Genomic DNA, 15838 nt, shown 5'->3' with positions numbered 1-15838 from the left:
ATAGACAGTGTATAATACCAAGAGCAATCTACATATCATTCATTCCAGCGCAATTTTATTTTGTCATCCACGCAACTTTGAGCTGCGAATCATTCGCCCGCGCAAGTACCTCCCCATAGACCTCTGGCCGTCTCGCGTTGCGGTAGCGAAACCCGCCCGCCATCTGGAGCTTGTCCCGCGTGCACACGGCCACGGCCATGTCCTCGTCCAGCTTCCTGCACTCGGCCAGAACCTCGCCAAAAGGATCCAGGACCATGCTGCATCCGTTTTTGAGCTGGTCGTCGTCCATGCCGATGGGGTTGCTGAAGACGACGTAGATGCCGTTGTCATAGGCCCGCGCGGGCAGCCACTTCATCAGCCAGGCGCGGCCCTTGAGCCCGTCAAATTCGGCACGAAGCGTGCTCGTCGCCGTCGCCGTCGTCGTCGTCGTCGTCGTCGTAGCCGGGACCTGTCCACGCGCCGCCCGCCACAGCGCCGGGTCCACGAAGCCGGCGCCCGGCCGCGTCGACGGCGTGCACATGGTGACGTGCGGCGCGAACAGCACCTCGGCGCCGAGCAGCGCCGTCGCGCGCACATTCTCCACCACGTTGTTGTCGTAGCAGATGAGGATGCCCGCCTTCCACCCGAGCAGGTCGAAGACGACGAGCTCGCGGCCGGCGGCGAGGTGCGGGCTGATGAAGGGGTGCAGCTTGCGGAAGCGCGCGAGCAGCCTGCCGCCGCCGCCGCCGCCTTCCCCCGCGTCCCCGGACACGCACACGTACGTGTTGTATATGGCCCCGTCCTCGCCCCCCGTCTCGTCGCGCTCGTACAGGCCCGCGAGGATGACGATGTTGTGGGTCCGCGCCGCCGCCATGAGCGCCCGCGTGCTCGGCCCGTCCGGGACGGGCTCGGCGACCGCCCACAGCGCGTCCCGGGACAGCCGCGAGGCGAACGTGTACCCGGGCACGCAGCACTCGTGGAACGCGACGGTGTGGCAGCCCCGCGCGGCGGCGGCGGCGGCGAAGCGCTCAATGGTGGCCAGGTTGGCGGCCTTGTCGCCGGACGCGCTCTCGAACTGCACGGTGGCGATGCGCAGGTCGGCCGGTTTAGTGGTGGTCATGATGATGTGTCAAGAAACTCGTTTATTTGAGTGGCGCTGCAGAATTGTAAAGGAATACTTGCAGGAGTGGTGGGATCATCTCGCCCCTTTTTATAATCATTGGGACAAGTCGGGTCGCTCCCAGATATAGAGAGGTCCGTATTCGCAGCCCCGATTCGTCGCGATGCCGAGTGAGGCTGATGATACCTTGGGAGCGGAGTTGCCGTTTTGGGACGCCACCCTGGCCGCCACGTTATCAAGACGTATACTTTGCATTGGGATGGAAGTTTGCTTTTTTTTCAAATGTAACAATCCCATGGCAGGAATTGGGTACTGTGGCCGCGGACTTTTCGGTAGTTGTGCCAGAACAACCTGTGTAATGGATAAACGCTAGCAGGTTTCTGGTTCCGATCGCAGGAGTGCTCCATCCACATCACTTTACTATACTTCAAGAGACGCAGAAATCTTCGTACCCATATCCTGTCTGGTAGTTGAAGAAAACCACGAGAAATCCTTCAGCAAGGTGAATTAATAAAATCAAGCTCTTGAGTCATATAAGCACTTGAACTTAGAAGACCAGTAAGCTACCCTACACCTTAATGTCTGTAGGGCATTCGGCGTAGCAAGTATTACTGAAGGCAAAAATTGCTCCTGTAGAGCTTCCTACAATATCTGCGTTTATTATTGGTTTCGAATATTTTATTTACTTAATGTTGGTCGGGAAGAGCGCAATTACCCTTGTCTCTTCCTGGAGCAACAACGTTTCGCAGCATTGGCAATCCCATCCGCAGCCATGGGATTGCTCATTTTTCCTTTCGACACTTCTGCTCCCGTTCTATTCTCACTCTAGTCATGAATCCTAAAGTGACTAAATGATTCTGTGGTAGTACTGCGTTCCAGTGTAATATCGGTACTACGGGCGACTACTTGTCAAGGTTGTTGACATTTCGACAGCACCGGTATCGGGGTGTCCCGCGCGATGAAGGAGTTATTCTGAGAATCACTGGTTGCACCTGAAGATAGATACCTGTACACCAATAGAACTTGATTTTCTAAATAAGAGTATATTTTTTGCGGTACAGTACTATCGCACTTATTCGAAGGGGGCTCTAGGCCATATGATCTCTGTGGCAAGATACTTCCCCATATACTCTTTACAAAACAAGTCTCGTCTTGGAAATGTCTGGACGGCCGAGTCTTGAGATTCCAAGCGCAAAGACGGGCCACGGAAGGGTTTGAGGCATCTCTGCCAAGCGTTGTGCTTCGAGATGGTAAATGCGAGGACAATAGTCGATGTTAGAAAGGGGACTCGGTAGGTCATGCCCGCAGGTAAAGCCGGGCGATTAGTGGCGACTTTATCGCTAGCACACCGAGGTGATATAATGGAGTGTCCGTTCTCTACTTGTTCAAGAAGGACAGTCCTCTCGACACCCCGTCACTGCCAATACTTGCATACTCTAAACATTATCCAATTACAGGGACACAAAGCTCTAGCCGACAAACTGCAATTTCGAAACGGGTGCTTCTCTTAACACGGATAGTAGGCCGAAGCAAGTCTCGAGTCTCGAGCTAGCATGCGGGGCAAGAACTGCCCGGCTCGGGTGCCGCTGATTTCGGTCCAGCCGTTAGCGAAATGCAGCCTGAATTACTAAAGGTGCAGGTGCATGCCACTGCTGAATGCTTCTCTGAGAAACTGGGCAGCGCCATGGATACACGTCTTTCAGGCTCCCCCTCATCATCTCGGGCTTTTACTTCATCACGAGATATCCAGCACAATGTCAGTCGAGTTGGAATCTCAGACTCCGACATTGGATGGCGATAAATCCAGCAACAAACCCTCTATGAATATTGAACCCAAAATGTTCAGCATTAACAGTGCAGCCTCTATCCCGGAGCAAAGGCTCGGGGCTGCACGCCCGCTGCGCGTCATTACTATTGGCGCGGGAGCATCGGGCTTGAACCTGGCACACCAGATCGTTAAGCACATGCAACAGGTAGAGCACGTTGTGTACGAAAAGAACCCAGAGGTTGGAGGGACTTGGTACGAGAACAGGTATCCAGGCTGCGCCTGCGACATTCCCAGCCACAACTATCAATATACATGGGAGCCTAATCCACACTGGAATAAATTGTGATTGCCTTGGCAACTTGACATGACCACTAGTAAATGCTGACCTCGTTTGGATAGCTATGCGCCCGCGTCGGAAATTTTGGAATACTTTCGCCGCGTGGCACACAAATATGAACTCTACCGATTCATCAAACTCAATCATGAGTGCGTCGGCGCTACGTGGGATGATGAAGCCGGCCGCTGGTCTGTCAAGATCAAGAATGTCAAGAATGGAGCCGTTATAGATGACTGGTGTGATTTCTTGATCAATGCCTCCGGCGTCTTGAAGTACATGCTATATCTGCTCCCCAGGCGATGGTGGCTCTGCTGACGTATGATAGCAACTGGAAATGGCCAGATATCCCTGGCCTTGACACTTTCAAGGGAAAACTGGTGCACAGCGCCGTTTGGCCAGAAGACGTGGACTGGGCTAATCGAAAGGTCGCTGTCTTGGGCTGTGGCTCGTCTGGCGTGCAGCTTGTTCCTGCCATTCAACCAGGTTAGCTCGGAACGAAGCTCGAACAAAAGTACATGCCGTGCTCACCCGTGGAAAGAGGCCCGAGAGCTAGTCACATTTGTCCGCACTCCTACATGGATCACTGCGAGCTTTGCCCAGAGCAAAGCTGGGCCGAACGGGAGCAACTTCAACTGTGAGCAGGTTCAAGAGACTGGACTACCTCTTACTCATGCAAGACAGATTCTGCAAAGCAGAAGAAAATGTTCGAAGAGAACCCAGAGGAGTATCTCAAGTATCGAAAAGAGATTGAAGGAGAGTTGAACCAGCGCTTCAGGTTTGTAAGTGCGTTTGAGTCGTGCGCGGAAAATGCCAAAGCCAACAGAGATAGATTGTCAAAGATTCCTCTGAGCAGGAAGAGGCCTTTCGTTTCGCAAAAGATCAAATGAGGACCAAGTTGGGCGAAGGGTCTCGGCTGCTGAAACACATGATACCTACCTTTAGTGTTGGATGTCGTCGACCGACACCAGGCAATGGCTACCTGGAGGCTTTGGGGATGCCCAACGTCCGCGTCGTGACTGATTCGATCACCGAGATAGTACCCGAGGGTATAAAGCTAGCCACTGGAGAGCTCATCGATGTAGAGATCATTGTGTGCGCTACCGGCTTTGACATGTCTTTCTGTCCGCGCCATCCCGTCATCGGCCAGGAAAAGGCCGATCTAGCCGAACAATGGCGTGCGCGACCGGTGTGTTATTTCTCGCTCGCAGCGCCCAACTTTCCAAACTACTTTAGTGAGTCTATTGGTCACAACGTTGCCACATGTATGCTCGCTGGGCGCTGACCGGCTCTGCAGTGTTTCTGGGACCGAATGCTCCAGTCGGCCACGGATCAGTGCTGCCACTGGTAGAGCACGCCGCAAAGTACATGATCCGCATGATGCACAAGTGTCAAACGGAGAGAATAAAGTCTGTGGCGGTGCGAAAGAAGGCGGCCGAGGACTTCACTGCCCACTCTGACGAGTTCATGAAGCGTACAGCGTGGAGCTCGCACTGTCGATCATGGTTCAAGAACGGCAAGATTGATGGTCCAGTCGTCGCGCTTCATCCTGGGAGCAGGATCCATTGGCTCCATATGCTGGAGCAACCGCGCTTCGAAGATTACATCTGGACTCCCATGGACGCAAACATGTTTTCGTATCTGGGCAATGGTTTCTCTACGCGAGAGGAGGAAGGAAAGGATACCACCTACTATTTCGACAGACCTGACCAAGGATTCGAGCATATCAGATACTAGAGGGCGAGAGATTGTACCAGATACTATGTTTGCAGAAGAGTAAAATTGTCACGGAATCATTTTCGTGGGAAATCCATATGTAAGAGTGGCCTTTGCCTCGCACAGCGCTCGCGCATTGTGTAGCATGTACTCTATTCGAACAAATCTCCCCAGCCCGAGACTGACTTGGTCAGAATCGGGACGAAGGAGGGCAGATTGCAGTCATTTGACTCTCGATCGCGAAGAGATTTCATCAGTAGTGCTGCTCGACTTTGATCGGGGTAGAGCTCATCTCAACAGTTTCGGGCAGTCAATGGTAATCTCACCAGCGCTTAGAGTGAAGCTCGGTGTACATTTCAGACGAATCGGTGATTAAATTTGTAGTAGTATTGCATAATGATGGAATGACTTTTGCTCTCTCAATGTCGTTTTGGTAGAGCCGAAGAAAGCAAGCACGTTGAGTATAGGCTGTCATTTCATGCTGCGGGCTCGGCTCAGAAGCAACACCTTGGATGATTGATTGCAGAGAATTGCATAACATCTCTAATTTGAGTGATGTGTTGGCGAATGGTGTATGGGGAAATTCTGGGAGTCGAAGGAGATTCTTCCCGGAGCCAGGTTTGTGTGGTTCTGTTGACTAGAAAAGGGACTTTTGCATGCCCATCTAATATAGCCGTAGTAAACGTAATGGCTATTTGATCCTGCACCATTTTCTAATTTCACGAAAAAGCCAAAGAGTATGTTTCAGTGGTACGGGAGACCCAAGTAAGGCCCCATAACCCAAAATTTCCCGCCGGGTTAATCGAATGCTCTTTCGGAGCATTAGCAGCGTGGCACTGTAATCTCGGGTCCAGAAACAGGCAGACAGGAAGCTTTGAGGAGTTGTGTTGCTGCAGGGTTCTTGACTAACGGCAATACATTCACAAGCCACAATATCGCGAGTCAATTGCGTGATATACAGCGACAACTTGTGGAGAAGAAAGAACCCCTAAATAGAAATGGCAAAACTATCACACAGGATGAATCATCCAGTAGCCACCTAGCCACCATCGAAATCAAAAGTCGCTAGTGCTGTCTAGCGATTTAGTTTCCGATGCGGCTGACAGGAATTGCCCGACGTAAGAACTGCAACTGAACAACCGCCTAGGTTCGCGCCGACCAGCAGCATACATGGACTCGAAAAGGTCTCGGTTCGGATGAATGAAGCAGACACCATGACGCAAAGGAATGGAATCCATTGGTCATGGCCTTGGCGGAAGAAGCAGACCCTTTCCCGATCGGGCAGGTAACATGAAAGTCCACCAGCCAAGCCAGTCCAGGCTGTGAGGTGTTGCTAGACATGCTGCTGTGGTAACATTCGACGGGCAATCAATCACAGTTCAAATCAGGCCGGGTGGACATTGCACGTCACACACGGCCGAGCGCATATAAAATAGACAGCCCGTCAGCTGGGGGGGGCGTGGAGGAAGACCCCCCCTTCTCGCTCTTGGAACCGGGTTGTACGCGTTCCCCGTTCACACAGTTAGCCGGGCGAGCGACAAAGAGAATGAAGGTGTACTTTGCATTGGCCTCGGCCTTGACCGCTGCCTCGAGCATCTACGCCGTGCAGCTGCCGTTCCCCGCAACGTCCAGCGGCGACCGGCTCCTCACCTACAACGAGACGACACCGTCCCCTCGTCTGCGGCCAAAGACGACGCAGGTCAAGTGGATAGGCGCCGGCGGCGACAAAGATGGGCAGTACATCTCTAGCAGCAAGGACGGCGACCTGGTCCGGCAGGACATTGCCACGGGCAACTCGACCGTATTCTTGAAGAAGAGCCAGATTCCCGACGACATGGACGAGTACTGGATCAGCGCCGATGACCACACAGTCTTGTTCGCCGTCAATGCGACACAAGAGTACCGTTCTTCGTCCCTGGCTGACTATACCATTCTCGACACCATCACGGGCAAGTCCCAGCCACTAGTCCAAGATCAAGTCGGCGACATACAGTTTGCCCAGTTTTCGCCCACGGGCGACTCGATTGCATTTATTCGCGGCAACGACCTGTACCTTCGCGACGTGAATGGCACCGTGCACCGAATTACCAAGGACGGTGGCCCGGACCAGTTCAACGGCGTGCCGGACTGGGTGTACCAGGAGGAGGTTCTCGGCGCCGCCTCGGCATTTTGGTACTCGCCAGACGGCAGGTTCATCGCCTTTCTCAGCTTGAATGAGACGGGCGTCGGCACTTTCACGATCCCTTACTACATGGACAAGCAAAAGTTTGCCCCAGTGTATCCCAAAGAGCTCAAGCTTCGGTACCCAAAGGTCGGCACAACGAACCCGCGTGTCAGCCTGCATCTGCTCAATGTCGAGACGAGAGAGACCAAGAACATTCCCGTCGACGCATTCGGGGAGGAGACCATCATCGGCGAGGTCGCATGGGTTACCAAGACGCACGAACAGTTCATCTACCGTGCCTTCAATCGAGTCCAGGACTTGGACAAGCACATCACGGTCGACACCAGGACCGGCGACTCTACCGTCGTTCGCGAGCGCGATGGCACGGATGGCTGGTTCGAAAACGAGCAAAACATTCGCTTTGCCGGCGCTCTCAAGGGAAGCTGCAACTCGACCTACTACGTGGACACGTCGGATGAGTCCGGATGGACCCATCTCTACCTGTATCCCGTCAAGGGCGGCAAGGCTATTCAGCTGACCTCTGGCGACTGGGACGTCCGGCGCATCGTCAAAGTCGACACGAAGCGGAAGCAAGTCGCATTCCTGGCATCCAAGCGGCACAGCACCGAGTCCCATCTCTACAGCGTATCATGGGAGACGCTGAAAACGACGCCGCTGGTCGACGACTCTCGGGCTGCGTACTACGGCGCTTCATTCTCAGTCGGCGGCGGATACTACATTCTATCGTACCAAGGACCCGACATTCCCTACCAGCAGCTCGTGTCCGCCAACAGCACCACGCCGCTGCGCACCCTCGAGAGCAACGAGGAGTACTACAACAAGACGCAGCAGTACAAGCTCCCCAACACGACCTGGTTCGAGCTCCAGCACCCAGACGGCTTCTCGCTCAACGTGCAGCAGACCCTGCCCGCCCACTTTGACCCGAGCAAAAAGTACCCCGTGCTCTTCAAGCCGTACGGCGGACCCAACTCGCAGACCGTCACGAAGCGGTACGCCGGCCTCGACTGGGCGGCGTACCTGGGCTCCGACCCCGAGCTCGAGTACATCGTCGTCGTCGTCGACAACCGCGGCACGGCCGGCAAGGGCCGCACGTTCCGCTGCGCGGTGGTGCGGCAGCTGGGCACGCTCGAGGCCGCGGACCAGATCTGGGCCGCGCGCGCGCTCGCCGCGCGGTTCCCTTACATCAACGCCGGCAAGCTCGGCATGTGGGGGTGGTCCTTTGGCGGCTTCCTGACGGCCAAGGTGGTCGAGGCCGACTCGGGCGCCTTCACCTTTGGCCTCATCACGGCGCCCGTGACGGACTGGCGCCTGTACGACTCGGTGTACACGGAGCGGTACATGAAGACGCTGCGGGACAACGAGGCCGGCTACAACCGCACGGCGGTGCGCGCCGTGGACGGCTTCCGCAACATTGCCGGCGGCGTCGCCGTCATGCACGGCACCGGCGACGACAACGTGCACTACCAGAACACGGCCGCGCTCGTCGACCTGCTCGTCGGGTCCAAGGTATCGCCGGCCAAGCTCAAGGTGGTGCCCTTCACCGACAGCACGCACAGCATCAGCTACAACCAGGCGAGCACGTACCTCTACAAGTTCCTCACCGCACGACTGTGGGACGAGGTGCAGCGGAAGGATCACGGACTGGTGCACCAGTGGAGTCGGCGGTGGACGGCATAGCCGGAGAAGATGCAGTGTAGCTGACTATTAATGCAGATAAATTATGTTTTCAGTATTTAGGGAGCATGATGAAAATGATTGGCAAAGATGGCGCCGAAATAACAGCTTGTGGTGGCGCGATCAAAAGTTGTACCAACACAACTCAGCGTCCTCTAATCCGTATTCACTTCTCCCGAGTTAGCCACTGGACCCTTTATTCTCCCACGTCCAGAATATAACTTGAGTATGCGCCTAAATGTAGCTGTGATGGAGGAGAGGATCCGCACAGCTGCAGGGTCCTACGGCATACAGGGTAGTGGTTGCTTTTGAACAACGTGTTCGCCGTTCTGGAAATGTTCAAAGAGAAAGGCTATCCAGTCCAGCCAGTACTGGCGTCCAAAGTAACAGAAGAAGTGTTTTGATGCATTTCACGGTTTTTTAGAGCTCTGTTTTGAGATTTCTGGCTGCTCAAGGCCAAATGGCGTTTGTTTTTGATACTGCGCGAAATTTTGATGCGTGTTAGTCTTGCCTCGCATCGGAAAAGGGAGAAGCCTGGTTGATCAGCTCCAGTAATCTGATGTGAGTGTTTCACAAGGAGCACAAGTGCTTACTCAAATTTTGTTTCCGTCTGCGTTCAGACGAATTGAAGCAGCTTACGGCACACCGTTGCTTGCGACATGATACTTTACAAGACACATGATGCTTTACAAGACACATGATACTTTACAAGACAGTCTTCACCTGTACAACCAAATCGAGTTGACAAATCTGCTACGATGCGCTTGTATACGTGGTTATCTGCGAGCAGTAGAGACCTTGGCGTTACCCTCGGCGTTACCCTCGGCCGTCATGAGTGCAGATACACCAGCTTACATTTGCACACCAGCACCCTATGAGATCCCACTGCCGCCTCGGCCCGAGCCGATGCTGACATGAAAACTCTCCGGCAAGGCCATTACATTTCCGCTCCAACACTGCAATGTCTTCTGACATGAGCTGCAACGGCATCTTCTGCACCCCATTACAGAGAGCCGGCCAACGACACCAAGGTCTGGGAACCATTGGCCTTGGGCATACGCCCCGGCTAAGGGCAAGGCAGGCCCAGTACACTCCGACACTACTGATAGGAGAATTCCCGTCGATGTAGGATACTAAAATGCGCACCCACGGGGACCAGGCACACACGAGCCCCTCCCAGATCCGGCGGACTTCAACATGGGCGAAGCAGAGGGCAGACTGTGCTTCTTCACTGCCGATGTGATTTTGTGTCCTAGGCGCGAGGACTAGTATTGAACCCATGGCACAAAAAAAGTGGCCAACACTACACCAGGAATCGGGTACAAGCCCATCTACTTCAACAGCGACGCCTGGGCCAAGGTGACAATGGATGGTATCTTGTACGGCTACCAGACGAATAAGTGCCCGAGAGGAGACGCACCTGTCCTTCAAAGTCCTATCCGACCACTCCCCAACGTCCTTGGTGGTGTTGATCATTCATGTACTCGAGCCCAGCGGGATGCTAGTGTTCCAACTCGAGGTCGCGAGCCTGTTACTATGAAAATTCGGTTTCGGGGTCAAGGGTCATCACTACAAGCAAGCAGGATCAGATCAGCAGGCATCAACTTTGAACTTTTTTTTTCGGTCTATAAGAGACGGACGGGATGCGCAACTTGCGGCTCGCGAAGCGCTCCGAGGTAGCGGGCGTACGAGGACGCGCGACGCCTGTATCATCTCGCGTTGCCCATCTCGCTGAGAGGTGTACAGCACAACGATCCAGACGCCCGGCAGTGCGCATCGTACGCGGCAGCGGCACGCACCCAGTGGTCATCTGGATCGCGCACTCAAGTAGCGGGCAGTATGGGACGTTACAAGATCTGCCTCGAGGGTAAGAATTGTGAGGCCGACCCGGGAGCGGAAGACGCCGTGGGGACTTACGGGGGCGCGCAGGCGCTTGGTGATGTGATCAAGCCGTACACTAACAACAGTGTTCATCTGCCCGTGATACGCGCTGGAGACTGTGGCTGGCCTTTACACATTTGCGCTGCGGCAGCAAGTGTAGACTTGCACTGAGGCGTCGGCGAGGTAACGCGGCCCGTATCGCATCATTTGTTGGAGGATGACCTGAACCATTCTCTTCGCGAGGCTCATCTGGATTTCATGGCCGATCAGGGCTTCACCTGGTCGCCCTTTGTACCCCTAACCCGGTCGACCGTTAGACGGAGCCGCAGGACCGCATCAATTTGGTATACCCTGCAGGCCTGTTGCGAGTCAATGACTCAGTCGTGTTTGCGTGGACGGATCAAACTGTGCTGCCCGAACCCAAGCACAGCGACAATATTTGTTCATCACATCACCGCGCCTTGGTGACGACGTCGGAGCTCATCACCAACAAAGTCAATGAGGACCTACTTACCTACAATCAAAAAAAAAAAAAATTCAAGACCGCCCAATGCTGCGCGAGGGCATTCGACAGCCGTCTTTTTTTCCCTTCTGTCACATGATTGTGATTCGAGTCACGACACCCAGAGTGGAATCACATCTTGGCATTGCGGCAGAGATGTTTGGAGTTTGAGCGGCGTTGCAAGAGCGAACTGGACAAGTGCGCTCGCGATCGGGAAGTTGGGCATATTGCAGATGATGAAGTAGCCGTGGTTCATTCCACATCTTGATTATAACCCTATCCAACTCTCCGATCCTCTTGTTAGGCGTGTTGGCTGGCCGCTCCGGCTAGTCACTGAGCCAAGGCTGCGGCCCAACCACTTGATGCGCCCAGGCCTTGGCGGGAGTCTAACGCTCCCTTGCGCGACCCTGAGAATGACGGGCCGTCTGTCGCTTCCACCGAGAGGACCACCAAGAGGACTGGGCGCCAATGCAGCCAAGGCGTGCGTCTGCTGCTGCAGCGGAGTCTGGCTCTGGGTGGTCGAGAACCTTAGTGACGCTTGGCCCCGGGAAGGATATGGTGTCTACTATTACATATAGGACACACTGCGCTCCAGTTTCCAGACGGCGCGCAGGGCCGGCGGGCTGTGTTAGACCTTTTGTCTCGCTTGTCAAAATCGACATGCAGTCCGATCATAACGAAAGCCATGAGCCGGCCAAGACAGAGGTCGTGAGACCGCCAGAGGCGGACACGGAAGCGCAAACGTTTTGTTACAGTGATGAGCAAAAGCTAGGCGTCTTTAGCGTCGCCTCTTTGGTTCTCAACAAGATGATTGGATCGGGGAGTACGTAGCATCTGCTCTCCACGCAAACATTTATGAATGGCATGCTGACCAGGGCCAGTTTTTTCCACGCCGGCGGCTGTGTTCCGCAGCACAGGCTCGATCGGCGTTTCCTTACTCTTCTGGTTTGTCGGCGGCGTCCTTGCCTTTTGCGGGCTCTCCATCTGGCTCGAGTTCGGCCTGGCCATTCCTCGCTCCGGCGGTGAGAAGAACTACCTCGAGCGCGTGTACCGGCGGCCCAAGTACCTGACGACCTGCGTCCTTGCGGCGCAGATGGTGCTCCTGGGCTTTTCGACGGGCAACGCCATCGACTTTGGGCAGTTCATCGTGGACGCTTGCAACGCCGTTGTGGCCAACGAGACGTGGGCCGAGCGCGCCATCGCCACCGGCTGCGTGACCTTTGCCGTCGTGCTGCACGGAGTCTTCCCGCAATGGGGCATCCGGCTGATGAACGTCGTCGGCCTGTTCAAAGTCATATTCATGCTCGTCATTGCCTTTTCGGGCGTCGCCGCGCTGGCCGGGTATCGGGGGACCGACGACCCGCACAACTTTGACGACTCCTTCTCCAAGATGGACATGGAGCGGTATGGCAAGGGCGGCTTCCGCGGCTACTCAAGCGCGCTGCTCAGCGTCATCTACAGCTTTAGCGGGTGGGAGACGGCCAACTACGTGCTCAGCGAGGTGCGGAATCCGCGGCGGACGCTGGCCATCGCTGCGCCGCTGGCCGTGGGCACCGTCACCATACTCTACATGCTGGCCAACATTGCCTATTTCGCTGCGGTAGACAAGTTGGAACTGGTCATGTCGGACGTGACGGTGGCTGCCATCTTCTTCAAGAACATGTTCGGGGAGAGCGCGGCGGACAAGACGCTGCCTGTGTTTGTCGCCGTCAGCAGTCTTGGGGGTGTGCTGGCGGCGAGCTTTAGTCACTCGCGATTGACCCAAGAGCTTGGAAAGGAAGGAATACTGCCCTTTGGCAAGTTTTGGGCATCAAACTCGCCCTGCAACGCGCCGGCGGCGTCGGTACGTAGGACACCCCGGCGACCATGTCCATCTGCTAACTGATAAGCTCTTCCTTCACTGGATAGTGACAGTCATTGTCCTCGTTGCGCCGCCGCTAGGTCAATCATATGAGGCAGTCATGAAACTGTAAGTAATGCTTCAGGCGCTGACTGAGCGAAACTAACGGGATAGTACCGTATATTCCCAAGCATGGATAAACACGCTAGTGACACTTGGCCTGATATACTTGCATCTGAATAAATCAGAGAGCTGGAAGTCGCCATGGCACACGTATATACCCATCTCGATGGTATTTTTGCTGTTCAACGGCCTGCTGATGATTGGGCCCTTTGTTCCGCCCGTTCCATCGTCTTTGGACTGGAATAGATTCTTCCTCTTTCCCCTCATAGGTATTGCGATATTGTTTTTCGGAGTCTTGTATTGGGCTGTATGGATCAAGGCAGTTCCTCGCGTCAGAGGCTATAGAATAGAGACGGAGCGAGTGTTTGATGGGGATGAGGTTGTGCAATACCGCCGTGTCCGATACTAAAATGGCAGCATCAATAGAAGAATAGCCAGATCAAAAGAAACACGGTAAACTCTCATTGGAAATGCCATTTGCTGGAATCAGTGGCTGGTCAAGGTTACTATGCTGGCAGAATGCGGCACTGCACCTGGTCACTGTCGTAGTTGTTGAGTGGGGCAAACTTTTAAGTAGCTGTCTGCAGCTTCCAAGATTCCCATCTTCGTCCTGCCACCACCACCACCACCATCATGGATGGCCTCGACGAGTTTGAGAAGCAGCTTGCCGCTGACAAGGCCGATCGCGAGCGCCGCGATGACCGCAAGAAGCACCGGCACCGACACCACGACGACGACCGCCACCGTCGGCACCACCGTGACCACGACGATCAAGATCACAGACACAAGCGGCGGCGGCGGTCACGCGACGACCACGATAGCTCAAGGCACAAGCACAGAGACCGTGATAGACATCGCGACCGGGATCGAATCGAGAGACACGGGGACTCAGAGGATAAGCCATCCACCGAAACAGGCAGCGCGCCGGTGCGAGACGCCTGGATGACGGCGCCGTCCGCCCTGGACATTGAGCACATCCACCGACCGACGCCCAGGGAAAAGACACCCCCGAAAGAGCCAGAGCGCGTCATCTCTGTCCGCGAAATCAACCGCGGTCTCGGCCAGCATGCTACCACCACAGCCGTCGCCGCCGCCAGGGAACCGTCAGCAGAGCCGAAAGAGCGTGTGGTCGACTACAAGTTTGGCGACTCGGGGTCCAGCTGGCGCATGACCAAGCTGCGCGGCGTGTACAGCATGGCGGAAGACACTGGGCGGCCGGTCGAAGACGTTGCCATTGAGCGGTTCGGCAGCCTGCAAGAATTCGACGATGCTAGGGAGGAGAGGCAGGAACTAGACAGGGCCAAGAGCTACGGCAAGGGCTACAGCATGAAGGACAAGCCTACGGGCGACTTTTACAAGGAGCGTCTTGCCAAGCAGGAGCCTCCCTCGCCGTCCCCTCGGGCTTCCTCTCCCTTGGCAGCCGCCGACGTGGCCGCGACACCCGCCGGTACCGTCGTCGCCGCGCCACCGCCGATGGACCAGACGGCACTCAACCGGCTCCGCGCGCAGATGATGAAGGCCAAGCTCCGACGGGCGCCCAACGCCGCGCAGCTCGAGGAGGAGTACAACCGGGCCGCCGCGGGCTTCACGTCGTCGGCGTCGGCCGCGCAGTCGGTCGTGCTGAGCGGCCAGGACAGCCGGCTACTGGCGGGCAACATCCGCAACGAGGTGCGGTCGGTGGACACGAAGCGCGGGCGGGCGCGGGGCACCGTCGTGGCCAACGATGACATGACGATTGACGACATGCTGCGCGAGGAGCGCCGCACCAAGGGCCAGGCGGGCGGCGAGGGCGGGCGGCTGGCGGAGCGCATCGCCAGGGACGGCAAGTTCGACGACGACCTCGAGTACATGGACGACAACGCCGAGAAGCTCGCGCAGCGCGTTCACCGCAGCGAGGCGAGCCTGCGCAGCATGGCCGTCGGCGAGTTCCAGCGGGCGAACCGCGCGCTGGACCGGTGCCCGCTGTGCCACCGCGAGGACACGAAGACGCCGCCGGTGGCGCCGGTGCTGGCGCTCGGCACGCGCGCCTTCCTCACGCTGGCGACGGAGCCCGAGGTGTCGGCGGGCGGCGCCGTCATCGTGCCGACCGCGCACCGGCGCAACCTGCTCGAGTGCGACGACGACGAGTGGGAGGAGATGCGCAACTTCATGAAGAGCCTGACGCGCATGTACCACGCGCAGGGGCGCGAGGTGCTCTTTTACGAGAACGCCGCCGCGCCGCACCGCCACCTGCACGCCGCCATGGTCGCCGTGCCCATCCCGTACGCCGACGGCGCCACCGCGCCCGCCTACTTTCGCGAGGCCCTGCTCGCCGCCGACGAGGAGTGGTCGCAGCACCGCAAGATTATCGACACGGGGGCCGCGGCCCGCGACGGCAACCTCGGCCGCATGGCGTTCCGCCGCTCGCTCGCCAAGGAGATGCCCTACTTCCACGTCTGGTTCACGCTCGACGGCGGGCTCGGCCACGTCGTCGAGGACGGCGCCCGCTGGCCCCGCGGCGACCTCTTCGCGCGCGAGGTCATTGCGGGCATCGTCGACGCCGAGCCGCACCTGGCCAGGAAGCAGGGCCGGTGGCAGCGAGGCGGCGGCGACGACGCGCGCGCGGAGGCGTTCAAGAAGGAGTGGCGCAAGTTTGACTGGACGCGCGTGCTGACGGAGGGGGGGTAGCGGGCGAGTTGGATGAAGCTGGTGTACCAGTTTGTGCTGTTGTGGTATA

General features: G+C 56.5%; 5 protein-coding genes across 5 annotated transcripts; 4 read left to right on the top strand and 1 right to left on the bottom strand.

Moving 5' to 3' along the window:
- Positions 1–55: 55 nt before the first annotated feature.
- Positions 56–1099, bottom strand: V2A60_004190 (carbon-nitrogen hydrolase; the record flags this gene model as incomplete). The annotated part of the gene is made up of 1 exon (XM_083255511.1): positions 56–1099. The coding sequence occupies one exon, from the start codon at positions 1097–1099 to the stop codon at positions 56–58; it is 1044 nt and encodes a 347-aa protein (XP_083111637.1).
- Positions 1100–2853: 1754 nt separating this feature from the next.
- V2A60_004189 (flavin-containing monooxygenase) lies at positions 2854–4938 on the top strand (the record flags this gene model as incomplete). The annotated part of the gene is made up of 7 exons (XM_083255510.1): positions 2854–3119; positions 3267–3476; positions 3530–3687; positions 3743–3838; positions 3886–3983; positions 4034–4436; positions 4499–4938. The coding sequence occupies 7 exons, from the start codon at positions 2854–2856 to the stop codon at positions 4936–4938; spliced, it is 1671 nt and encodes a 556-aa protein (XP_083111636.1).
- Positions 4939–6463: 1525 nt separating this feature from the next.
- V2A60_004188 (dipeptidyl peptidase IV N-terminal region-domain-containing protein) lies at positions 6464–8779 on the top strand (the record flags this gene model as incomplete). Its single annotated transcript, XM_083255509.1, has 1 exon — positions 6464–8779. One exon carries the CDS (start codon positions 6464–6466, stop codon positions 8777–8779), a length of 2316 nt encoding a protein of 771 aa, XP_083111635.1.
- A 3040-nt stretch (positions 8780–11819) lies between these two features.
- On the top strand, positions 11820–13132 carry V2A60_004187 (amino acid/polyamine transporter I; the record flags this gene model as incomplete). Its single annotated transcript, XM_083255508.1, has 3 exons — positions 11820–11982; positions 12041–13002; positions 13049–13132. The coding sequence occupies 3 exons, from the start codon at positions 11820–11822 to the stop codon at positions 13130–13132; spliced, it is 1209 nt and encodes a 402-aa protein (XP_083111634.1).
- Positions 13133–13755: 623 nt separating this feature from the next.
- Positions 13756–15789, top strand: V2A60_004186 (CwfJ C-terminus 1-domain-containing protein-like protein; the record flags this gene model as incomplete). The annotated part of the gene is made up of 1 exon (XM_083255507.1): positions 13756–15789. One exon carries the CDS (start codon positions 13756–13758, stop codon positions 15787–15789), a length of 2034 nt encoding a protein of 677 aa, XP_083111633.1.
- Between the last annotated feature and the right edge of the window lie 49 nt (positions 15790–15838).

This window comes from Cordyceps javanica, chromosome 2 (assembly GCF_051103115.1).
Source record: "Cordyceps javanica chromosome 2, complete sequence".
Taxonomy (NCBI): domain Eukaryota; kingdom Fungi; phylum Ascomycota; class Sordariomycetes; order Hypocreales; family Cordycipitaceae; genus Cordyceps; species Cordyceps javanica.
This window is presented reverse-complemented; position numbering and strand designations above follow the sequence as displayed.